Here is a 25,744-nt window from a genome sequence, read left to right on the forward strand (position 1 = left end):
AACTAGAATTGACTGGACTCGATTATGGTTATTTTAAAAAACAGCCCCTTTTTTTGCAGCTGAAGAATTGCCAGATATGGCAAACACTCAGAATCAAGAATTGGAATTAGCTCAGTGAGTCCTCCCAAACCCCACTGGGTGTAAGGCCAGCTGGCTGGCCCCTGGCTTTGGATGGCTCCCCTCAGGGAATGCATTGATGCTTGAGTCTCTCTACCACTAAATCTTGGAGCCTGCAGGGGGCGCACCTTCTCCCATCTCCCAGTTTGTGGTACTCATTCTGGTCTGTCTCAGAAGAGGAGAGCCTTTCACTGCCACACTTGCCTTTGTCTGGGACCCGGCACTATAATTGAGGTGAATGATGAGGTCGGCTTTTCTCTCCTCCCTGAGGAGGGGTGGGTAGCTGGAGTTGACGAAGAATGCGGTGTCCAGCAGACACAAGTGGTTCATGGACTGTGTCAGCTGGTTCGGGAAGCTGTCAAGCACAGTGTCTGAAATCCAAGGCTTGCAGTTACAACCACACCCTGGTGTCCTGAGCTCAGCAGGTGGTCAGAGGTGCCTGGTAAGGACGGAGTGCCCTGACCAGAGCTCATTCGCCTCACCCTGGGCCTCCAGCCCCCCACTTCTGTTCTGGATGCCCAGGTGAGTCAGTGCCCCTCTGGGTGGGCTGATGAACAAGTGCATTATCTTGGGGTTTTAGCAAATCTTATATGGAATATGCACACAAGACCCACTTTGACTAAGCCACAGACAGGGCTTGTGGAGTAGCAGGGGCATATGACTGTCCTATAAATTGGTACAAACTTGGAACCCAGAGCCAGTGGCGGCCCTTGCAGCCCAGAGAGTAAGGATGAGGACTGTTAGGCCAGGCCCAATGAGGCATTTGCAGGCCATGGCCAGGTAAAATACCAAAGGCAGTGGAAAATTGACCTCAGAGCCTTAACATGGTGGGGAGGAGGTGCTGAGTTGAAGCTGCAAGACCAAAGTCTAAGGCTTGGCTTTGCAAGTTCCCACTTGGGGGACCCTGAGCTGGGCTGTCCCTCCCCAACTCAAGGTGGCACCATTCATATGAAAAGGTGCCCCCGGAGCACAGCTGCAGAAAGCCCGGGGCCACATTTCCCCATCTGTAACACCGGCCAACTTCTACCTGCCAAGATTGTTGTACAGATTCAATCCACTAAATATGTATACCGCTCTGCCCACCCTTCAAGACTTCACCCAAGAACACACCATGGGAGGAGCCTGCCACTCTATTTCCACGGCAGCCTCGACATCCACTTTTCTTTCCTCCACACAAAGGCAGGCTGCAAGTAGCAGCCGGACAGGGTACCTTTCCACTTGGAGAACTGGCCATTCTGGAGGTAGTCTGTGTGCAGCTGCAGCCCCAACAGGAAGTTGTGGAACTCAGATACAAAGGACCGATAGGTGAGGATGTGGCGGAAAGTGTTGGACAGCCACGACCCAGGGATCACCACAGAGGTGTCCAGGGCATTGGCATCACATTTGGGGATTTCAGGAAGGAGCGGTTCATCTTCTGCAGGAGAGAGCAGGATGGAGAGCAGATCATAAGAGTTGGGGTCCCAGACCGCTCAGGGGGGAGCCCTGCATGGTAGCCCAGTACCCAGAGGTAAGATATGCAATTCACATCTTCCTTGCCTAGCTCTCAATATGCTGGCATTGGAGTGGGAGCACCCAGGTCAGAGACATATAACTGGCTGGGATAGGGGTAGGGGTGACAAATAAGGAGGGGTTCCAGAGACCAGAGAGGATGGCCTAGATGAGCAACCTCTAACTATGCTCATAGACCCATCCCCTCATCAGCTGTCCTGGGCACTGCACAGCCCTGCTGCACTTACTGCACAGTGGATTCTCTCACCAGACCACCTAGAGTGGGGCCCCTGGGGCTTGTGGCTGGGCCTCGGCACATGTGTCTTCACCTACAATCAACCTCTCCTCTGGGCAGGGAAGACCCTCTAGCCCCGGCTGCCTTCCCATGTCTGTGGGCCACAGAGGTGGTACCGAAACACATGGCAGCTGGACTGGTCCTCAGTGTGTGATCCACCAGTCTCCGTCCCCCTCCCATCACCCACCCGAGAGGGAAAGCCAGTGTGTCACCCACCGATGTCTTGCACTTTCTCCCTTGTCCACCTGTGGAAAAACTCTTCTGAGGATCGGGCAAAATTCCAGGCATCGAGCAGGTTCACAGAGAAGATACTGCTCCACAAACCTAGGGATGGGGCCAGCCGTGAGCAGCTCTGGCTGAGGGCCCCAGACCCACCCGCACACTGACGGGCTCTGCTTTGGCCTTGGCTCCCTCTCCCAGCAGGCTGCTCAGAGGGTGGGGTAGACCTTGATATCCCTCTTCCCACGGGTGCAGCTCAGCCCAGATGACTGATAGCCCCAGTTCTCGGCTCTTCTCCACCCTCCTCTCAGAGCCGGGACAGGATGTGGAGGCATGTAAAGCACAGCCCCTGCAGAGACTTGATTCTGGAAGGTGCAGTCTTCACGTCCAAGTCCAAAAACCCACCCTTGTATCAGTGAATACAATAGTTTAGGACACTGCCTGGCACATAATGAGCACTTGATAAGTGTAATGCTATCTCTTATTATCGTGAGTTTTAAATGCAGCACATGAATAATAATACCCATGAAAACTTTCATGTACCCTGACCCATTTGGATTCTCATCAGACAGGTTTTACTCTTAAGTCCAACTGACAAATGAGAAAACTGAGGCTGAGAGTTCAAGCACAAATGTCTTAAATACAGGTCTCTGAAGATGCCCAGTAGCACAGGTGCTTAGAGGAAGGAGAGGCCGCCATGGGCTGTGGGCTCTGGGCGGGCTTCACAATAGATATGGGGCCTGATTTGAACGTCTGGGCCCAGCTGGATTGGGATGCATGGAAAAGAGGCGGGGGGCAGAGAAGTAGTTTAAATAAGGGCATAACTGTGGTGAGGGTGTAAAATGGGTCTGTTTTCTGAGGTTGCCCTTTGGTAAATGAAGTTCAGACCCTGACAGGGAGAGCTAAACGAGTGGACATTGTCGGCAGCCTCCTGTACACGGTGCTCTGGAGGACCAGGGAGCACAGAGCTGGGAGCTGTGCCAGGCTCCCCAGGGACCTGGCCTTCACCCTGGGGTCCCCTCTGGCCTCTTGGAGGAACTAGTCTGTTCCCTGGAAGCAGGCACATTGCTTTGGAGCCAGAAGGGAAAATGGTGGGAGTTCTAGAAGCTTCCATCTTAGCTTGCCATTCCCAGTGTCACCTGGGACAATTCCTGGAAGAACAGAGCAAGCCTCCCTGTCATTCTCTAACTCGGAGGTGGGCCTTGCTCTGCACGGGGCAGGGTTCCCAGGGAATGTCCCCAGCCAGGAGTCACCTAGCATGTAGCACATCCGAGACTCCGGGATCCTCCGCATCAGCCGTCCCATGAAGAACTCGGAGCCGAAGAGCTCAGTGGGGACGAAGGCCCCGTACTTCTGCAGGCCCACCTCGTACGGGGAAAACTCGCACCACTCTGCACAAACAGCAGGACGGGATGGTATCAGTCTCAGGTGGTACAGCCACGCCCTCCGTCCTGGCCACCTGAAACTGAGCCCCACCTCGGGAAGATCCAGGGAGGCTGCAGTTCCTCCACAGGACACATGGGGGTGCCATGGCCAGTTTCTGAAGGCAAGACAACCTACACAGCTAATTTGCTCCTTAAAACCAGATAGATAAGGACCAAAACTGACCCCAAAGCAGGGCAGGTCTCTAGCGTTGCTCTCTCTGGGCAGCTTAAGAAATATCTAGCGTTCTTTCCCTCATGGCCTTCATGTCCCCATGTCCCATCGAGGCCACCCTGGGAAGCCAGGGGACCCTGTTGTGTCCCCATCCCCCCACCATCCCTGCCCCAGAGCAGAAAAGGGCAGCAAAGCTGATTTTTTCAGCTGTCAGAAGCACCATTTGGTGTGCAGGTTGGCAAAGGTGTGCGGCCCTGTGTGTGCTGGGTGCAGGGTGCCTGTGCCTGCTGAAGAAGGACCTTCTTGTAAATTGCTAGTTGTCAGTGTTACCTCTGAAATCCTGGTTGCTTACATCATCCTTGACATTGATGGTGAGGTAGATGGGCAGGGGGTTCTGGCCCTGGCTCAAAGCAGCGCGCTGCTCTGACAGTTTGCATTCATTTCTCTGCGGGGAAACAAAATGGTTAAGGAAAACAAGCAGACGAGCAGGCCCCGGGGCAGCGCAGAATCGGGGCCGTCCAGACCGCCTGAGCCCGCCAGGCCGCCATGTGGGGCCCGCTGACACCAGTCAGACCTGCTCTGTAATGTACCAGCGGAAGTACACTCATCCTTGGACTGTTCACCACCCCAGACATGTGGACCGGGTGGGACTAGGTCTGTAGTTAAGGGCTGCCCCTCAAAGTCCCAGGGTTCTCTCCATGTCCTGGGAACCAGAGAATGAAGAGGCAGGGGTGGGAGAGGCAGCCACGGCCTCTCTTCCTCCCCATCATCCTCCACCCACTCAAACTGGAGCAGCTCCACTTTTCTTATCTGCGTTGCCTGTTGCCAAGTTCCCAGAAGCTTCCTTCTGGAAACTTCTGATTTGAAATCAGAACTCAGACCACCTTTGGGAGTGGGGCAGACAGCCACAGGCCTGTATGAAAGTTCTGCTTTGGTGCCAACCAACAGCCAAAGGAGCCTGTGCAGCCAGAGGACCCAGGTGTCAGCAGAGCTCACCCCGACAGCCAGGGCCACGGACTCCCACGGGCCCTGCTCTGCCAGCACGTCCCAAGTGGCACGCTCAGCAGCTGGGTCTCAACACAGCCTGGGCCCGTACTGCTCAGATCGCTGAGTCTCAGTGCAGGAAGGAACCTCACTGGGCCCATCCTCTGTGTGGTGACCGTGAGGAGGGGCCCTGCTGACCTCCATCCATCTCCAGGAAGTGTCCCCGAGTAAGGGTCCCCGCTGCTGAGCTCTGAAATCCACGCTGTTTGTGCCAAGGTCACACTTCCCGTGGGCGGCTCCTGGCCCATGACTGAGTGGGGCAGGCCCACTGGGCTCCTCTCTGATGGCCAGCTCGGCTAGAGGACTCTCAAAGGCCTCGCTGAACCTCCTAGACCACACAGCAGTTTAGGATGCCCAGCCTTTCTCCCCGATCTCCTCCACTAGGGGTCGGATGTACATCACTGGCTGAGGGGCCCCAGCCTTTTCTGCTCCCTCCCTATTTTCTGTCCTAGGTGTCTTGGTGTGGGTCTCAGAGGACAGGCTAGCTTTCTGCAGGGTTGCACCTAAGCCACCCCCAACAAGTGGGCCTCAGTCACACTCCAAAGGGATGTGGGAAGACAGTCCCACCTCCTTCACACGTTTGGGCACTTCACACCTTTTACAGTGCAGAAACACATCTGCAGATCTGACCTAACTCCCTTCCGCTGCCAGACACCCTGAGGAGGAAGAGAGTTGGACAGCAGGCAGGTCAGGGTATGGTCCAGAAGAAGCTGGGAGCCTACCTCATCCCCCAGACAGGCCTCGATCAGCAGGCCCCAGAAGTCTGTAAAGGTGACCTTGTAGCCTTCCTGGCTGCGCTGGCGGAGCTCCTTCTTGTACCTGAGGAGCTGGTCTGGGAACAGGGCAGGCATCTTGTCCTTGACCACGTGCCTCCGGGCCTCGAGGATGGCAGCCTCCAGGTTTTTGGAGGACCAGTCAGGGTCACTGTACAAGGTAGCCATGGTCCTGGAGAAAGACGGGCATGGCTGATACAGCTGCACCTGCCCTGGTCAACCCCAGGCCTTGGCAGGAGAGAAAGTGGGCAGCTTGTGGGAAACTGTGGCCTGCTGGGGGAGGAGCCTGGAGGAAAGCGGGTGAACATTTTTACTTGTAGTCACAATCGCTGCCACTCCTTGATCGCTCGTGTGCCAGGCATTATAAGCATGTTGCTTAGGAGTGAGAATTCTGGACCCAGATCTTCCTGTGTGCAAACCCGGCTCCTACCACTCACTAGCTGTGTCATCTGGGGCAAGTTACTTAACCACTCTTCACTTTGGTTTCCCCATCTGTGGAAAGGGGAGAGTGATGATAATTGCACCTCTTATCTCACCGAGTTATTGTGCAGACGACATCAGCTCATGCAACGCAGCGTGGTCAGAACGGTACCCGCACAGAGTGGCCACCGGGCCGTGGAGCAGTGGAGCCGCCACCTGAGCCCAGACTCGGCCGATTCCAGGTCCTGGGCTGCTTCCTCTCTGCTGCTTTAATTCCCACAATTGTCATGTTGGCTAGAGATTTATTTCTCCTTCTTCTAAACTTACATGTGGGCTGTGGGGAGAAGTGCAACCAAGATGGGGATCCTGGCCCTGGGTGTCTGTCCCTGTTTGGCTCTTCCTGGCCCGGACCCCGCCTCTATGTCAGGACAGCACCTGGGAACCTGCGCACAGGGCGCGTGTCTGCCGCCCTCTGAACAGCGGCCACTTCCTTCCCAGGACTGTTTCTGGTCAGGGGAGGTGGGGTTTGGTCGGGAGATTTCTTCCACAAAAAGCACTTTGCCCTTCAGAAGTTTCACTTGGTTACTTTCATGCTTTTAAAAAACATTCAACGCTGTTACAAATAATTGGTTTTAAAAGAATCTTTCCCCGTTCTTTCCTAGGCCCAGTGCCCCTCTCCACCACAGAAGCAGGTTGCCTCCTTAGCCTGCTACTCACGGGCAGCCCTTTGACAAGAAGCTTAAAAACCTGGGCCCTGGACTCTAACAGCCTGGGTTCAAATCCTAGTGATACCACTGAGTAGATGAGTGGCCCCGGGCATCCCTTTGTTTCTTCAGCTATCAAATGAGCAGAATGACCACATCTCCCTCATCGTTTTCTTACGAAAAAGAAATTCGGGGACTCACTGGAAGTAGTCACCCCAGTGTTTGGTACAGAGGCAACACTGCTAATCGCCAGCTCTTCCTTCCATGTCCCCCCGGGCCGCAGACTCAGGGCCCCTGGTGCGCCAGGAGTCCTCAGTTATCCTACGGTCAGTGCACATCCTCTCACCCAAACGAAAGACACGGGGAATCCCTCCAGGACGGGGGCCGCAGCTTGGGACCTGGAGGGCTCAGAGGCCCACTGGCCCCAGACAGAACGAGACACATGTCTGGCTGAGAGAGATGCTGTGGGTGGTCAGAGGGCCCAGGCCACCCCGGGCCAGGGCTGCATTATGACTTTGGTGGCCCCTCTCACCATACGAATATTAAAAATTTAGTTTTGTGCCTGCTGTATAAAGACAAATGTAGTAATACTTTTTATTAAAATATTTTCAACCTAGAAGTTCATTTTTTTCCTTCCGATCTGTGGGGCCCTACCAGGACCAAGGGACCTGGGCAAGGCGGCTCCTGTGGAGAAGCCGAACTCACGCTGGTCTCACTGGGGGAGCCAAGTTCTCACTCTCCTTGCTCCTCAGCAGAGTGAGGAGTGGGGGCCTGAGGGAGCCTGCAGGGCAGAAGGAGTGGGCAGGGCTGGGCAGCGGCTGGACTGTGGGCAGCCAGGGCAGCCGGGCCAGCTCCACCTGCCCGAGGAGACTTGGCACCTTCCCCCTGCAGGAGAGAGGGCAGCTGCCTCTCCCCAGCAGGATGGGGTCAGTGGGACCAGGGCTTCACGCATAGTTGGCCATCACGCTCCCAGGTCCCTGCGCAGCCCCAGGGAGACAGTAATACCAGTAATGACCAATATGTATGGTGTCGCTCATGTATCCAGTACAGGGACAGCCTCTCTGAGAGCCTCATGAAATCAGTACTATTACTGTCCCCACTTTGCAGGTATAGAAACTGAGGCTCAGAGAGGTTGAGGTACATCCCCAAGGTCAGATAGCTGTAAGTGGTGGAGCCGCCCAGGATTCATGAGTCACTCTAATGAGAGGCGGAGGGAACTTCACCAGAGACTCCAGGCCCACCCTTCTGCTGTTTGCTCTGTGCTCCACCAGAGAGTAGCCCCCATTCCCTTACCAGGTGGCCCCTGACAGGCCCGTAATGTAGCTGGCACAGTTCAGGAGGTTCAGCTTCTGCAGCCCCAGCAGGTGGCCATACATGGCGGTCATGGATCTCGTTCCACCCCCAGTGGCCATGATGGCTATGAGTGGTACCTGGGGGTACAGAGAGACAGACTGTTCGGGCAATTCTGCATGGAGACGCCTTGGAGGGACAGATGGGAGCTAAGAAGGACGGGGGAGGAGGCAGAGCCGGCTACACAGAGCAGAGAGTGGGGCACTGAACGACCTGCGCCCCAAACCCAATAGCGGGTGTCAGGGAAGGCCTCTGTGTGTGGGCTTGGTGAACCAGGAGCTGGCGGCTGGAGGAGCTCTTAGCACTGTTAGTGCAGCACCCAGTCACCACACGCTGAAACGGAGGTGCAAGGGGCTGGGCATCTTGTTCAATAATCCAGCTTGTGTACAGCTCCTTAAAGGCTGCAAACTGATTGTCTCCTACAGGAGGATTTGGTGTGAGGGCGTCAGGCTTGGCGCATGGCATGCGCCCAGTGAGTACCCTCTGTGTAAGAGCAGGAGGAGGGAGTTTCTGAAGCAGGAAATGGCAGGGTTGTTACTGCTGAACCGACATGGGTTTACTATATATGACCTTGGTTTGTTGGCCTAAAGGTGGGAGAAGGGGGCTCTTTGCCAAGACTTCCTCTAACTGTTTTCGTTTGGCTAACACCTGGCACAAGCCCTCCTCAGGCACGAGCTGTCCATCCACACCTACAGTCAGCCTCAGGAGGCGGACTCCCTGAGGGCTGGCCTGCTACTGCCCAGGGGAATGTGGGCTCAGTCCATGCCGGGAGGTGGCAGAGGGTCTCACAAAGACCCCCTGTCTGCTCCTCAGGAAGAAGCTGGCCATGCCACTGGAAGGTGCTTTGCTCCAGCTGCCGCCTGCTGTTCTTTCTGGGTGTGTGCATGTGCGCAGACTTTGGGGGGAGGGAAAACAGAAGGATGAAGGTCCGTCCCCAGCATCCTTTGGGTGGAGGTGTGCGGTGTGGGAGGAGGTTGAGATTCACATGTTTTCTCGCTGGGAGAGGCCATTCTGTCACCTCGGGACCTCTTAATGCTCCTTCTTCTCTCTACTCTGCTCTCCCCGCCCCTTGGGAACACAGCTGAACCCTACCCAACAGCCCTTACCTGGAATCTTAGCACTGAGAGCAACCAGAAAAGGCAGCGGGGAGGCCAGCCTGGGTGAGGAAGGGTGAGGGGGCGGATGTCAGGGGGTAGTGTTGGAAGGACACGTTCAGGGCAGGCACTGAGAGTGGGCTGGCTGACCCCTGCTCACCCACCTCGTCCATCTGCAGGTCCTCCTCCAGCTGCAACACCTGCTTCAGCGCCTCAGCCACTACCACCTTGCGCTTCTGCAGGAACTCCAGCTCCTCCTGGCACAGGCTGTAGCCCAGCCGCACGTCCAGCATCTGGGGGCTGTGAGGACAGAGGACCTTGGCTGAGCAGGCCTGTAGGCTCCACTTCCATGGAGAAGATGTGGCTCTGGGCTCTCTGCTTTCTCATCTGGAAAACGGGGCTAATCATGCTTAATTCCCAGCACTGTCTTTGGCACTTAATGAGGTAACACATGTAAAGTCCCCCAAACCTTAGCTGGTGCGCTACAAACCGATACTCAACAAAATTAGGGACTCAGTGAGCCCTCTGCCTCCTCAGCAAGATCTGCAAGGTCCAGGAAGTCACCTTTTGTGGACTGAGGTCAGACATGGCTGACAAGGGGCACTGAGATCCTTCGGGCAATCTCTCTGGACAAGACTCTATGGTAAGGGCTTTTCTGAGCTGGATAAACATGGCCCTGTTCATTTGGAGCTCATCTTCTTCCTTAAGGTCTTCCTGCTCCAGGAATAATTATCATCCTGTGTGTTTGTGCAGTTGTTAAAACCCCCCATCACCTCCCTCATTCCACCATGTCATCCGTCAGGTCTGCAAGGCAGGTGCAGGGGGCAGCAGCTGTTGCAGCGCACCCAGCTTTCGCCCTCCGTGCATCACATCCCTGCCCTGAACCAGTGCCGGCCCCGCATCCAGGACCCTGCGTGATCCTGTTCCTTCCCCGGACGACTCATCAGCTGTCAGAGCTCAGAAGCACTTTCAGTTCTCAGCCTTTGCACAGGTCCCTGCCTTCATGGAAGCTTCTTCTCTCCGACCATCTGCATCCCTTGCCTCCTCCAAGGCCCAACCCCTCAGTGACTCCAGGTGAATAGACCTCGACAGTTTTCAACCTGAATTTTAGTTAGTGACCTGAGTCACTAACAAGGTGGCACCTCCTTGATGGCAGGGCCTGAGAGCTCTTCCATCACATCCTTCCATGTCTACCACAGGCCTGCAGACAAAGCTGTGAGGAAATAACTCTTCCCTTGACCTCAACAAGGAACAGATAATATAACAATGATAATAATAACATCAGCTGGAATTTACTGAGTGTCCCACTTGCCAAACAGATCGGTGAGTTCTTGATGTGTGTTATCTATAGGAGCTCCCTGGGTCCTCAGAGCAACCACCAATGGTCAGTATTCTTGGCTTTGCTCCAATTTATAGATGAGAAAAACTGAGGTGTAGCGGGGTTAAATAATTTGTCTAAAGGCAGAGAGCTAATCAAATTGGAAATGAAAATTGTGATCATTCGATTTTTGACAACGATGGCAAGACAGTTCAATGAAGAAAGAACAACCTTTTTAGCAACAGCAAAAATCTGGGACAACTGGATATCCATCCACATGCGAAAGAATGAAGCAGAGTCCCCATGTCACACTGTATATAAAAACTCACTCAAAATCAGCCATAGACCTAAACAGTAGAGAAACCATAAACCTTTTGGAGGAAAACATGGGAGTAAAGTTTTATGACTTTGGAGTAGTCAATAGTTTCTTAAATATGATACCAAAAGAACAAGTAATGGAAGACAAATATAGATAAACTGGAATTCACCAAAATTTAAAACATCTGTCCTTCAAAGAACACCATCAAGAACATAAAAAGATAACCACCAGAATCAAAGGAAATATGCACAAATCATATATCCAACCAGGTATTTGCAATCAGAATATAGAAAGAACTCTTACAACTTAAAATAGAAGGCAAATAACCCACTTTAAAAACGGGCAAAGGATTTGGATAAACAATTCTCCAAAGAACATGTACAAACGGCCAGTAAGCCCATGAAAAGGTGTCAACACCTCTTCCCGTGAGCCACCAGGGAAGTGCAGATGCGCACGAAGATGCCACCATCCCCCCCCCAAGACGAATGAAGCAGAGAGACAAGCCAGAAAGACGGTACTTTACCAGGCTGTAGACTTCATGTGTAATTCACAGTTCTCTCCCTGGGACACAAAAGATGAAAAGCTTGTCAGGGGTGACTATTCAGAGCCAAGTGACCCCAACCAAAGAAGTACAGACTTATCACACTGTCTGCTCCCTGACTTGACTCAGCACATACACGTGCACACACGTGCACACACAAGCTCCATCCCCACTCCCTCTTCTGGACTTGGCCTCCCCATCATTTTTAACTGGGCCCCCGTACCCCCTCTTTGGCTCCGCACTTCAGCTCAGCGTCGCTTACCCCATACGACTCCGCCTTCTCCCATGTGCCCCCCAGGCTCTCCCCATCCCCCTGCCACGGGAGCTCCAGGGGGCCCCTGCCCAGGCCCAAGCCCTCACCAGGGGCAGGGTCATCGCCTGGCCATCGCTGAGGCAACCCAGGGGCTGGCTGATAGGGCCGTTCTTGTGCGCGCCACAGCAGCAAAGCTGGAAGGGGATAGTTCTGTAAGTGGGGGTGGGGGGCTCCTCTGGCAGCTGCCTGCCCCAGCACCCCCCCCCGTGCCACCCCCAGAGGCTGCCTTGTACCCCACAGCTCCATTGGCTTCTGGGCACGTCCACATGCAGCTGGGACTGGAAATACTTGGGGTAGTGGAAGGAGGCCAGGTTTGTGCAGCAGGGCTCCAGGCATTGGGAGATGCGCTGAGTGTGCTCGAAGGACTCCGTCACTGTCACCAGGAGGTCCTTCCCTGGAAGAAGGAGCAAGAGGGCTGAGACGCCTCACCCCCAAATGCCTCTCACTTGCCTCAACCCAACATGGTCCCAGTAAAAACCACAGCTGGAGGTGCCCAGGGCAGGGGTTTTGAGTTACCTGGGGCACTGGTTAAAATGCCCCAGAGCGTCTCACTCTGTAGGACAGGGCCAGCCCAGGAATCTGCATTTTAATAAGGCTTGCGTGTGGTGAGGCCCCCAGAAAGCCCTCTGAGATGCTGAGTCCTCCTAGGCTCTGCTTGTCCAGGAGGTGCCTCAAAGTCCCCTCCTACTGCACTAAAAGCAGCCCTCACCACACCACCGGTTGCAGGTTGTGGCCTCTTTCTGCCTCCCTCACCCAGGCCTGTGGGGCCATGCCGCTCCCCTCTCTTGGGACAGGGCTGGAAGTCCTTGCACAGGTGGAGGGGATGGAGCAGTGGACAGGAGAGTCTCATGTTTGTGGATCTCTTAGGTCCCTGCCAGCTACAAATGCTAAGCTCTGCAAATTGTCATCTGGCTGGAAGAAGGGACACAGCTAGAGGGGCTCTGGGTGGTGTCAGTGTCCACCCATCCCAGTGCTGATCACTGCACCAGATCCAGCGAGCCCCTGATGTGGCAGGGGTATGGTGCAGACCAGTGTGGACAGCACTGTGCACTGACCCCTGACCCAGGGCTCCTGTCAGGCCTGGGAAGCTCTGAGGGTCATGTGGGGGTCTGGAGGAGCATGCCCCTTACAGAGGGGTGGGGGACGGGGAGAGAGGGGCCACAGGGGCCACAGCCCCTGAGGGTGAGGTGATCCCAAAGCATTTCCTGCCAAGTTCTTGGTTCCCGGCTGAGCCCAGGGCAGCCCTGGAGCAGCCAGTTCTGGAGCTGGCGTGGTTGGGCAGCAGTCTTCTCCCCCCCACCCCTCCACCCCCACCCCCAGCAGGCAGAGGCAGTCAGAGGCAGTCAGGGGACCCACTTTTCCTACTCTTCCTCTGCCTTCTGGACTCTGCATAAACCTCCAGGTGGGAGACTTGTCGAGCCTGCAACGAAGAAGCGAGGGTCATTCCAAGCACGCGCTGTCCCCTGCTCTGAGGAGCCTGACCAGGGAAGAAGCCTGGGTGGGTGACCACACCTTTGAAACCCAACGAAGTCCTGCTGCCTTCTTATCCAGAGATCACATATTTGAAAATGAAGCTCTGCCGGAAAATCCAGGGCATACGGTCACCCTTTACCAGGGGTCGCATTGCGCACCTGAGAGAACTTCCACCTCGGGCTTTGAAAGCCCATGAGGCAGCCTTCCCAAGAAGCAGGGGCAGGTCAAATTCCTTCACCACAAACTCCCAAAGACTGGTTTTGGGGGGAGAGATTTTGAATCCTGGGGTATTAGATGTATCTAATTAAAACGGTCTTGTATACAGCAGAACTGTGAAATCTTTTTAACACTATGCTTGTGCCTGCAGAGACTGGGGTTGGGGGAAATGGGACTGTGACTGATTCTGGGAGGAGCCTGCCTGCTAGCTGGCACTTGTATCAGGGAGCTTCCCAGGAAGAAGGAGGGGTTGTGCTGTGGGCCAGAGGGGCCCAGTTGCGGCCCCACCTCTGCCCTTGCCCCTGTGGGCTGGCTTCAGTTAGACTCTGAGTGAGCGAGGGGACAGGGCCCAAGCTGGGCCAGCGTTCTCTCCCAAAGTCGGGTCCCCAGAGAGCAGCAGCCACCTGTGGCCCCTGGGATTATAGGAACCTGGAAGGACAATTACCACCAGCACGCCATTGGTGATGAGGGTCTCAGGGGCAGAGGGCCTGAAAAACAAAACAAGAACTCCTGGTAAGTGATGTCTTCTCAACTGATCTGTCACAAAAGTGTCACGAAGTCTACATAAGATCAATAATGAGTGAGATAGCAGAGCCTTCCTAGTCCTCATGAAAAATATTGGCTTCAGAAACCTTCGGTTTTCAGATTGTCAAGGAGAAAACTGGCATACATTTTAAGTGGAATTTCCAGGAAAAAAATAGATTTACAGGTTAGAAGGGGTAGAAGAATATCCACCCTTTGTCCTTTTTTTCCTTTAAAGAAGAACTGTTCTTTATGTCCAACCAGATAAAATGCAGAGTTATGAGCATAGACAGGCAGCAAGAAAAGGCGAGACCACCCCTAGAGCCGATGTAAAGGTGCTGGTAGAGAAGTCTCCATTCTGTGCTTTGATTCCTTTACACGTTTACCAAACAGGCAGAAAGGGGCCCAGTGAACAAGAAACCTCCTTGTGTGATGGGCCCAGAATCTATGCTTCCAAGGCTACACCTAGCAGTGTGCATAAGCCCAAGACGACGGTGTCTCCAGATCAACACTCAGTACCAATTTTGACCTATTCCATTTTGCAAGCCCCTTTCTAATTCAGCCAAGGATTTCCTCTCCTAAAATTCCTGTCAAATTAAGACCTAGAAAAGAGAGCCCAGATTTTCTTTAGTGCGAAACAGTGTTGATTTGTAAGGTGTCAATCAGCTGTTGACCGGAAATGAGGTGCCTCAAATGCGGCGGTTCCTCACTTAACGTCCCCTTTAAGTTCTCGAAACTGTGGTGAAATGACTGTAACGAAGCCAACTTTAACGTAAGCTGACTGAAGTAAACAAGAGTTAAGTTTCTATATCATCTCATCACTGTAAGGAAGTGACAAATGATGTTGAGACATTGTCCAAAGACCCACTGTGGTTCGAGGCCCTGGTAGAGGGCGCTCTCGGTGGGATGTGACAAGCCCTCTCAGTCTAGCTCGTTCCTCTTGTCCTCTGTCCCTGGCTGATCAGATATACCCAGGGGGCTCAGCTCTGCCAGGGCTATGAAGAAGGGAGCAGCCAGCTGTCCTGGGGAAGGCTTGTGCCCCTGGGCAGGGACCTGCTGCCCTCCCTCACCGCCCCTCTCTTCCTTCTCTCACTGTCCTCTTGTCCTTCTTATCCTCCAGCTCTTGACCCAATTCCACTTACAGTCAGACCTCCAGGACCCTGGGTCATTCTTCTCATCCAAAATGACGGGGAATAACTTTACCTGTTGTGTCAGAGCCCGCCTGTGACTGGGTCCCAGAGTTGGCGGCAGAGGAGGACGGGGCCAGCCTCTGCTCTGGGCTCAGGTTTGGGGGAGTTCATTCTAACAGCTCTGGGTCAAGGAGGAGATCCCCTGGTCCTGACCTGTTTCTCAGCCTGATGTCAGTAGAACAGGGTGAGTAGGGGTGGGGCCCAGGCATCTGCAATATTTAGGAGCTCCCAGTGATTCTAATACACAGTGAGGAGTGTGAGGTGAGAGCTGGGGGGGAGAGTGGATGAGGGGAAGACAGCAAAAATGCAAGCCAGGCTCTGAAAAGCAACTTGGGGGTTAGGACCCTTGGGGAGCCAGGGTCAGGGGCCAGGGCCACTCACCTCTTGTCCAGCAGGAACTCTACCTCCAGCTCCTCCATGCCCTACAGGAGGAGGAAGGGAGGGCGGCTGTGAGCCGTGAGCTGCCCCGGGAGCCTCTGAGCTGCCCAGCCTTCCCATGAAGCTGTCTTGCTGATACGGAGCGGGGACAGCTGCTCCTGGCCATTGTTGTTCCCTCTGCCCCCTGCTGTCCCTAGTCTTCGACATCAGGAACATCACCGACCATCCAGGGGCAGGGTCAGGGTATGAAGATGACCCTCAACCCCAGCATTCAAACTCTTCTGCCCCAGAATATTTCCCTTTCATCTTTTACCCCCATTACTCTACTTCACAATTACTCTCCTGCCTTCCCGAAGGGCTGTGCAGGGGGCAGGCAGAGCTGTGATATTGCCCCCAGAGAGTTCAACCCTGAAAGGGAGGGGCCCCTTTTCTGCCTATTCCTTTACACTTCCTACTGTGTAACTTCAGGCAACCTGGGACTCACTGGACCTTAATTTCCCCACTGAAATGTAATCCAGGCGAGGGCAGGGCTGCTCCAACCCTGACGTGTCCCCAGTGCCTGACCCATAGTGGGCGTTCAAGTATTTGTTGAATGATCCAATCTGTGGTCTAACTTCCTGATCCTTTTCAGCTCAGACTCTCTCTGATTTGCAGATTCGCCCTCCTTCACTGTCATCTGTCCCCTGTCCCCTCGGGCTATCCTGGCAACAGGAGTCAGGAAAGGAGAGGAGGAAAGGCAATCAACCCTTACTGCATCTTCACTTAGTACTGTGAACAGTGCAAGGGGCCTTAGTCACAGTTTCCCACTTCGGTCTCACAGTATCTCTGTGTGATAGGTACTAACATCACCATTGTAGAGAGGAGGAAAAAGAACTCAGAGGAATTAAATAATTCCCACAAGGTCATAGTGCTAGTAAGCACTAGCACTGGGATCTGGATCAGCGGTCGTCCTCCCCTGACTTGACTGTTACGCAGAGAGGAGCCTGTGGAAAGGTGTCATGGGAATGACCAGCAGCTCCTCACAGGGCAGGAGGCGGAGGGCTTGGCAGCCGCACCCACCTCCGGGTTGAGTGGGAACTTCACATGGGTTTTCTTCCTGAAGCAGAGCTTGGTGAGGTCATAGAGAACTGTCAAGAGATGGTCATCTGGTGTCGCCGTGTCTTCATCACAGACGCTCAGCTCTAGCACGTTCTAGGAGAGAAGGCGGGGCACAAGTGTGGTCAGGAAGTTTGCATGGACCCGTTGACCTGTTTCCATTGACCTCAGTCCTACCAAGGGGGTGGGTCTGAGGATCAGGCACCAGCACAAAGGTCCTTGCTCAGGTGTGAGAGACGTTTGTAGGGAAATGAGTTTACAGAGCATAGTGCCTACTCCACCCTTTCTAGTTCTCTGAAGCCTTCCTGCCCTCTGCTCTGACTCCCCTGTTGGAGAATTTGGCAAGCTTGGCAGGAGCCCGTGAAGTGTGAGGGATTTCATTTTACCCGAGGGAAGGATGGGAGGGCAGAGCAAGCAAGACTCCTGCCAGGATATGGAATGTGTTCAGCTCTGGGGCCTCAGAGCTGAAGTCAGCTCCGGTGGTGTTAACAAACCTAGATCAGGGAAGCTAGCATCTTAACCAGGGGAGTGACGTGCCAAAGGTTACAGGCATTCTGACACTTGATGGGGCTGGGGTCAGGTGTTAGAACTCCATCCTTTGGCTCATCAGCTCCTAATAAAGTCTTAAGGATGGTCCCAAGGCAGCATATCAAGAGTTGAGCACCTACTCTGTCATGTGACTGAACTCTGAGGTCAATGGTCTCGGGTGACACGGATTAACCTCTGAGTCCCCTTGTTCTAAGGATCCTGGGAGACGTGGGTTGGGACTGGGTTCGCCTCTTTGGTCCCTGTTTGGTACACCTTGGGTGGTTCTGAGCTTTGGCAGCCGAGTGAGATCTGTTGACATTGTAATTACTGGAAACCCAATTCTGTCCCAGAACAAACCCAGGAGCCCCCTAGGTCTTTAGACAAAGGAAGCCCAAATTCTGATTTCAAGATAGCCAATTGAGCCCACATCAAAACCCACTTCTTTCACCAGAACCATGTGTATGGTAAATGTTTTTAAAGCAGTAAATATAAAAATTACTTGCAATGAAACAGAAATAGAAAAACATGTCTAAAGTATAAAACCAGTAAGCTGGAGAGAGCTCCCAAGTCTCAAATGTTCCAAGACTGGTTGATGCCTCCATGATGAGGCCAAGTTTCTCACAAGGAGCACTCTGCTGAGGCTGCCAAAACTCAGCGTGCTCAAGGAGATGCAAATTTGACTCAAGGTCACCTTATCTCTAAATAGGACCAATACCATTGAATAGATCAACAAATGAAAGAACACACCCCCAAGGAGTTAGTAATAATAAAGCAATCTAAAAAGATTAACATAGAGAAAGCCCTCTGCATAGAATTAGGCTGGCCTTGGACCTAGTGAATAGAATGGTTCTTCTCTTTGGTGTATTCTCCTGCTTGGAGTATGTTTTGGAAGGTGCTGGAAGCACACTCTATTTGGAGGCAAGAGACACCTAGTTCCAGAAACAATTAGGTACAAGGACAAGAGAGATAGGAAAGAAGGCGGAAGAATAAGCAGACACAGAGAGTGATAAATATGAGATAAGCTGAAAGGAGGGGTTGGTTGAGTGAGACAATAGGTCAAGTAGGTAGAAAGAAAGACAAATGGGCATAAGGAGGACATGTGAACAAAGAGAAGGACAAGCTTGCAAGGAGGGGAATGGAAATGCCCCCGGGACAGATGGGTACGGTTCTCTGCCACGTCCACTGCCGCGTCCACTGTTGGATCCCTCTCTCCGTGACAAGGTCCTGAGAGGGGGTGTAAGACTTCAAGGAAGCAGTTTCCAACCTGGTGGACGTGGCATGGAAGGCCCTGCAATACCTATTGTGATTGTGCTTGCTTTAGAGATCATGACCCTTTTACTTTAATCATTATGAATACCCTGGCAGTGATTCAGATAGTGTGCCTGGACCTTTCCCGGCTCAATAAACAGAACAATAATATCATACTAGAACGTCAGGGAATATAGGCACAAGGAAACAATCAAAACAATCTGAGAATTCAGGCTTAATCAATAACAATCATTAGAAAAACACCCAAGATAAGATAGAATACTCTAAGAAATCAGGAGATAATCTCACTACTTTCTTAGAAGGAATTAAGTACAAAACATGTTTATAAAAAGTACTCCTAGAGAAACTTAAAAGAAGTACCCTTGAAAGCCCCCTGCAACATAGGAACAGCCCCTCCTTTACCTTGAATAGGAATATATATCAACTAGACAGGCAAAGTAATAACAAAAGCTAGTTAGTTATTACAAACTGAACAGTCACTAGGGAGTCAGAATTTATGGTACACTGAAAAAACATTTTAAGCAGAAAGGGTAGATAGCTAAGTTAGACATCACAAGGGCCTTATAATAAATCTCCTATTTTCTCTACTCAGTCTAGTGTATCCTTATACCCTATATCAAATTCTAGACCTTTAATAAACAATAAGACATTCAAACTCTGTACATAGAGCTATTTCAAATCGTCTGATTAATGGTTCTCCTGGTCATAACAATTTTTGTTTAATATAACTGAAACTATGGAAATTCTTGTACTTTTCCTGGTTACCTCTGTATTGATTTTTTCTGCTCAAATGATCATGTTATACTGCAAATATTAATCACTACCTGAAATGAGAATTATAAAAACCTGCTTGTACTTGCAATAAACGGAACAGAGCTTCACTGTCCTTTGAGGCGTGTTGTCGTCTGTTACCCAGCGCCGACGCCTACCCTCACCTGTGGGACCCCTTGACCCGCTGCGGCTGGACCGCGGCAGTTCTCCCCATCTCACCTTCACTTGGCTCTGGATCTGGAAATTGAAGCTTTCATCCCACTCTGGGTTGAGGCAGTTGGAGATGGTCCTAGTCCTCAGCTTCTCATGAGAAGCGGTGGGCAGCGAGAGGCTCACGTAGCAGTCTGTCTGGCTCACTGTCCGATGAAGACAAATGTGGGAGGAAAGAGCAAGTTGTCAGTCCAGGTCCAGATTGGAGAGAGTCAGAGTCAGAAGGGAACCTCAGGCAAGTCACTTCCAGAGCAAGAAGGCCTTGTCTCAGCTTCAGGTCCCCCAGACTCATGAGTCTGACTCTCCAGAGACTTCTGTCCCAGAACCCTGAGAAGATCACAGACTGTGGGCTAGGGGTTTCACAGAGGGGGACCCAGGTCTCGCTGACTGTTCTCATGGACACAGATGGCCTCTGGCTCTTATCAGAAGCACCCTGGATCTGTGGTTTGAGACAAGAGCATCATGCACGGTCGTCTCTCTGCCAGGGAAAGATCTGGAGGACCAGCCCGAAGAGTCCAGTTTACCTTTTCCATTAACCCAAGGCACCAGGGAAACAAAAGTAGGTCTCAGCTCTTCCTCTGGGCTGAGGAGAAGCAAGGATTAGAAGAGACTCAGTCTGTTGTCAGTCAGCCCAGGGGGCCCCAGTAGAAAAGTTCTTGGGAAGAACAAGCTATTCAGCAGGATCTAGGAGAGGGAATCACCATCAACATATGACTCAATATCTTAACTGCAGTGCTGGGTTCTTCATGCCTACACTGGTCTTCCAGCATGAGGTGTGTGACTCAAGAAACCCTCACATCAGAAGCCACATGCTTTTTAAAAAAATTTGAAATGAACAACCCAAGTGAGCTGATGCTGGCTGTGGTCTGGAGAAGGGACAGAAGCTGTGATCCCAGCAGGTCCTCCCAAAGTCCTCCCAGGGCTTTTGGTTGGAGCGCCAGAAGTCATAGGGTGAAAAATAGCAACCCAGCCTGGCTCCCTGCTTCCGTTCCACCCTCGAGAGGGAGCAAGAAATGCCATGACTGCCCCGTCACTCCCCTGGCAACCTGCTGGGCCAATTCCCAGGGTTCACACCAGATACATAGAAAATGAGAAAAGGCAGTAGTTCCCAGTGTCAGAGAGTTCTCCGGGTGGCAAAGCTGTTGTGGGCACAGGAGTCCTGTACTGATAGGACCAATCCAAACTAGTTCGGAGTTGTCACTAGTAATGTCCTGTGAGAGTGGAACCGGAGGCGTACCTCTAGGCTGACTAGTTCCTGCATCATCACTACCCCAAAAACTTTATCCAAGTTAATAACCATGGATTGCATCACAAGTGTCCCTAGCTTGTGATTTTTCCCCTCTGTCTAGTTAATCTTTGAGGGCTTATCACTCAGTGAATTGGCATTCACAGCCCTCTTCCCACTGAATAAAGGTGAGGTGACACTGTCCTTTACAGGTCATAATCATCATTTAATCCAGACACACAAAGAATGACCAATACCGAACAGAATGGAAAAAAAAAAAATCCCCATCATCCCCTCCATGCCTAGTCTGCTACTTTTCAATGTCAACTCAGGTGTCCAGGCCAGACACCAAGTATTGTCCTTGACTCCTGCATCAAGTTGCTTCAGCTCCTTTGACCTCTCCAGCCCACCTGCATCTCCTTACTGGCACTGGCACTGCCACTGCCTTGCCACAGGCCCCCTTCATCTCTGCCGCCCCTTTCCCACCGGGCACCTTGTCTTCTGTCTTGCCCTACTCGAATCTCTTCTCTCAAGAGAAACCAGAGGCATCTTTTTAGATCTGACCGTGTCACTCCCCAGTTGAAGATCCTTTAACAGCTCCCATCTGCCCGCAGAAAGGAGTCCCGCCCACTCGACATGGCTGCCCCTGCCAACTTCCCCAGACTCCGCCTTATCTTTGCACCCTCCCTGCACCCAGCCCCTATCCTGCCGCCCCCCACACATACACACACAGCTGCACCTGTACTTACACTTGCACTCGAGACTCCAGCCAAACCCAATCACTGTAGATCTCAGAAGGCACTGTGCTGTTCTATCATTCCTTCTGCCCAGAATACCCTTCTCTTCTGCTTTCACCTTGCTTTTCCCTTGGCTAGGCCTCTTTAGATTTCAGAGGGAACTTCCTCTGGAAGCCTTCCCCCAGACCCCAGATCTGGGCCAAGTGCCCCTCCTAGCCCAGAGCCCTCTGCTCTTCTCTCTGCGGAGCACTGGCTAACAGTGCACCCTGGACACTGGCAGGACCGGAAGACAATGCGTCAGCACTTAGTAGGCAACTGTTGGGTAAATGAATGAATGTAAAAGCCAAACTTCCTGCTGTTGAGCTGCATCAGTAACCCCAGAAATTCTGGCTGAGTCACTGCAGATATAGGGAAGCAAATTGGCATGCTTAATCCCTCTGCCCACAGGGAAACTCCCTAGGGACCTGCCCAGTCATCCTGGATCTCTCCTGTGGCTCTTTGCGGATGCCAACCCCTCCTCCTCGGCCTGTGACACTCTCCTTCCGTCTGCCCCTGTATACCAGGAGCCTGCAGGCAGTGACTTCACCCATTTGGGTAGCATGACACAATGGGCCCAATAAAGGCCCTTTCCCTCTAAAAACCCTTTTCTATCATCAGTCTATGCCTAAAATTCTCCCATTAAACACATTAAATAAGCCTCAGTATTATTGGCCTGGGAGAGACAGAGTTGATCGGATACCGACACCTCAAGTGTTATTTCGTTTTTCAGTCCTTTTGCAGAGAGCTGTTCCCACCTCCTCCCCATAAGTTGGGAAGGAAAATGCAGCCCAAAGAAGAGGTAATCTGGGGCAGGGAGGGATGATGGAAGAAATCCAGATGGCAATAAGGAACAGGTGTCCTTAGCCGACTGTGAGGACAGTGACTGTTGTGTTTGTGATGAGAAATGGTCAGTCAATGGTGACCCAATTCTGAGAACTTCAGGGTGCAGGGGATTTCCTAGGCATAGATACCTTCTAATTCTCGTTCCTCGTGGAGTGACAGAGGGCTTGGTCATCTGAATGACGTATATCCTTTCTCAGAATGTGGGTGGCCCGAATGACTCAATGATCTCTACAGAGGATGAGAGCACTGTCTCCCTAGTACCTCTAGAGACACCTGCCCTACCTCTTTTTGGGGCTGGTTTGCATTTTAATGTATTTCCCCAAGAGGAGTGAAAACAGTTGACAGCTGGGAGGTTTCTGAGATGACTGCCGCCCAGTTCCAGCCCAGTCTGTGTGGCACGCTCCCTGGTCAGGGGGGTCATTCCCGAATCTCATCCCTCCATCCCTTCTCTTTCAGGATCCTTGAGCTCTTGGAAACTCAGACACACATTAGAGGCTGAACCAGAGAGGAGCATGCTTTTGATACAAGACAGAAGGGAACAGCTTGGGGTGAGGGTAGCCCAGGACCTGGGAGACCTCAGGGTAGTCTCCAACCTTACCAGCTAAGGCAGCCACAGGGCCCACCGTAGCTGTGGGGTCCAGACACAGCATGATGGGGCTGGCTCCCCAGACGCTGTGCATGCCCCACCCCTGCTCCTCAGGGGAAATGAAGGAAACACAGACAACAAGGGGTGCTCACCCCAGTTACCCTTAAAAGGCAGCCTGTGTGCCAAGGTGCATATGAGGAAGGGGAAAAGGGGTGGAGGAGCCAGGCCTCAGCCCGTCTCCCTAGCTGTCTGCCCCCCTAGTCCCCAATCTCTCATCAGGGGCATGGTATGGAGAAGATAGAAAGGCCCTGGGCAGTGGGGAGATCTGTGCATTTAGGTGTATACATGCTGCGTGACCCGCAGGGCTGGGACAGACACACCTGGAGTGGGTGGAGGCGCCAGCTGTGGGTGTGAGCGCTGAGGCTGTCCCTGGGCGCAGGGGTGGGTGGGGGTGGGGGGTAGAGGAGTGGGGGTGTTGTGGGAAGAGTGGCATGGGCAATGAAGGCGAAAGAAGCAGCCGGGCCCCAAGCCCGTGGGACACTTCCACATTCCACAAATCACTCGCTGGTGGGCTGGAAGGCCTTGAGGAGCTTGACGATGAACCCCTGGCCCTTCTGGCAGAGCTGGGTCCAAGTTGGACACTGGCTAGAACTGCTCCTGCTGGAATAGACTCTGTGCACTTGCAGCCCAGGGAGCTTGGTCTGAATCCAGCCCAATCCCTTTGGTTTCTCTGGGCTCAGGGCCCTCCCCTGCTCGCCTCTGCACTCATCCCTGCCTGGCAAGTTTCTCAGCCTCTCCCCACCTCTGCTGCAGCACAGCCTGCACTGGAGCCCTGGGAAAGTCATGCGACCACTTCCTTTAGGGCTCAAGTACTCATCGCTTAGATCCTGGCCTTCCCACTGCCCAGCTTCCTCACCCCGCCACTGGCTCTAGCCTCCTTCTCCAGCTCATTACTTCTGCTCCCCAGCTCTCCAGACCCGGGATGCAAACATTTTTTCAACCCTGGTGTGCAAAGTGGGCCTCACAGCACCACCCTCAGGCTGTCAGGAGGACCGTGAGGTGTTTGGACCTCTGGTCCTGGGCTGGTGCCAGCAGGTGCTCTGGGGATACATCCCCTTCTCCCTTCAGGACGGTCCCTCCCCAGACAGACGCTCACACCCTGCCTCTCTCAGCCCCAGGACCCCAGTGCAGCCTTCCTTAGCTACTAACAGTTTCCAGGGTCCTCCTCTGGGTCTTAAGTTCTGTAATGACAAGATTACAAAGCCATGTTCTCCGACTCTTCTACAGCCACTTTCAGCTGGTTTGTGTCCCTTTGTTAGGAAGTGCACTTGGTGTCACGGTCTGTGCACTGCCCACCCCTCTGAGTTGGGTCTGAGTCTAGTGAAGCCTGGGGAAGCCTGGTGGCTGCTGGGCTATTCTTGTGTGGTCACCAGGGCGTGGGGACACCCCCTCAGCGGTGGAGCAGAGTTTTCTCCTCCTTGAGGTCCAAGCTTTCTCTCTCAGAACGGGTGGGGGGTAGAGAAGAGGGAGGCATAGGGAGGGGCTTTTGGTTCCCCTGATCTTCTGAAATGCCACCCCAAAGACAGTTATGGGGGGAGCATCCTGTCCACTCAGATGCTGTCATTTCTTCCTGAAGCCAGAGACTCCTCTGGGCCCCTATGGCCTGCAAACGCCACAGAGGCTGAGGCGAAGGTAAAGAGAGGCTTCAGGAAAGCACTGTATAAACAGCCCTGGTGAGTCAAACCACATCATGGGGCTGAACTGCAGGGCTGGGGAGCCAGGGGACTAGGCCGGCAGCTGGCCCGCTGATGCCTCGGGGGCTCTCCTTCACCCTAAACAGCCCCTAAACTCACGCAGAAGCCAGGAGTGCCCGGCATGAGGGAAGCTGGTCCTGGAAATGGAAACTGGGGGTGGGGCACTGGGAGGAGAGAGTGGGGTGGGCAGGGCTCTGCGGTGCGGGCAGATGCAGGGGCTGGCACTGCCAAGGCTGCAGCTAGTAGGAGGGGCCAGGAAATTGTCTGAAATACAAACTGAGTGTAGAACACACACACATACGCATGCACACATTCATACACACGGGCACACACAGACACACCTGACCGTGTGTCCAGCCGGGGCCTCTCTCCGGGCCCTGTAGGCAGAGAAGGAGGGAACTGAGAGAAAGGTACTCACCCCTGTCGGCCTGTCGGACATTTTTCATCCGGATGATCCTCACTGTTAGCAGGTAGCATGGGGACAGCCCCTCCTGTGGAGTGAGAGGACAGTAGACTCACAATTCAGACGACCATGGCAGGTGGCCTTGACAGAGAGCAGCTCAAGCTGGCCACAGGCTCCCCCTCCCTGGGCTGCAGAAGGCTCCCCAGACTCAGTCCGCATTGCTGGGCCCTGGAGGCCTGCCTGGTCCCCTGGGGCCCAGGCACGGAGGTGAGGGTCTTCTCCTCACCCCTCTCTGAGCCAGCACACCCTGGAGGAGGGACAGCTTCATGCCTGTTACGTTCATGTCTTTTCTGTTTGAGTCTTGGGATTTGAAGCTCTTCCTCTGAAAGTTTTACCCAGGCTTAGATGAATCTTTGTAAAATCGACTCCCAGCCCATGCCCACGGCAGGTGCCACTGGGCTCCTCCAATTCTCCGAACAACCAGGATTATGGAGGCCCCCGAACTCAGACCTTTACAGCGCACACAGGACACTCCATGTTGATAGAATCACTTTATAGCTTTTTAAAAAAGATTTTGTTTATTTAGAGGGGAAGGGAAGGAGAGAGCGAGAGAAATATCAATGTATGGTTGCCTCTCGTGTGTCCCCTGTTGGGAACTGGCCTGCAACCAAGGCATGTGCCCTGACTGGGAATCGAACCGTGGTTGTTTGGTTCGCAGGCCTGCGCTCAACCCACTGAGCTACACCAGCCAGGGCCACTTTATATCTTTTTAAGAGGATGCAATTCTTCTCTATTTAAAATAATATTGGAGTTTGGAAAAAACAAAACTCCAATACTAAAAGTATGAAGAAAAAGAGAGTACCTATAATCTTACCACTAAAAAATGATCATTATCATCATTAATTTTTTAATGT

General features: G+C 53.0%; 1 protein-coding gene across 1 annotated transcript in view; it reads right to left on the minus strand.

Moving 5' to 3' along the window:
• The window catches only part of PLA2G4E (phospholipase A2 group IVE), a 34,036-nt gene that overhangs the window by 3,558 nt on the left and 4,734 nt on the right, over positions 1-25,744 (minus strand). Inside the window, exons 2-18 of the mRNA XM_037161761.2 lie at positions 24,846-24,918; positions 19,253-19,389; positions 16,430-16,561; positions 15,374-15,414; positions 13,726-13,768; positions 12,948-13,011; positions 11,825-11,985; positions 11,639-11,725; positions 11,261-11,298; positions 9,265-9,400; positions 7,950-8,086; positions 5,482-5,704; positions 4,046-4,160; positions 3,373-3,510; positions 2,117-2,224; positions 1,328-1,531; positions 322-488 (exon numbers count right to left, since the gene is read on the minus strand). Coding sequence (XP_037017656.2) covers positions 322-488; positions 1,328-1,531; positions 2,117-2,224; positions 3,373-3,510; positions 4,046-4,160; positions 5,482-5,704; positions 7,950-8,086; positions 9,265-9,400; positions 11,261-11,298; positions 11,639-11,725; positions 11,825-11,985; positions 12,948-13,011; positions 13,726-13,768; positions 15,374-15,414; positions 16,430-16,561; positions 19,253-19,389; positions 24,846-24,918 — 2,004 coding nt within the window. The remainder of the gene's footprint in view (positions 1-321; positions 489-1,327; positions 1,532-2,116; positions 2,225-3,372; positions 3,511-4,045; positions 4,161-5,481; positions 5,705-7,949; positions 8,087-9,264; positions 9,401-11,260; positions 11,299-11,638; positions 11,726-11,824; positions 11,986-12,947; positions 13,012-13,725; positions 13,769-15,373; positions 15,415-16,429; positions 16,562-19,252; positions 19,390-24,845; positions 24,919-25,744) is intronic.

Source organism: Artibeus jamaicensis, unplaced genomic scaffold (assembly GCF_021234435.1).
Source record: "Artibeus jamaicensis isolate MK-2021 breed Jamaican fruit bat unplaced genomic scaffold, CSHL_Jam_final contig_1132, whole genome shotgun sequence".
Lineage (NCBI taxonomy): Eukaryota > Metazoa > Chordata > Mammalia > Chiroptera > Phyllostomidae > Artibeus > Artibeus jamaicensis.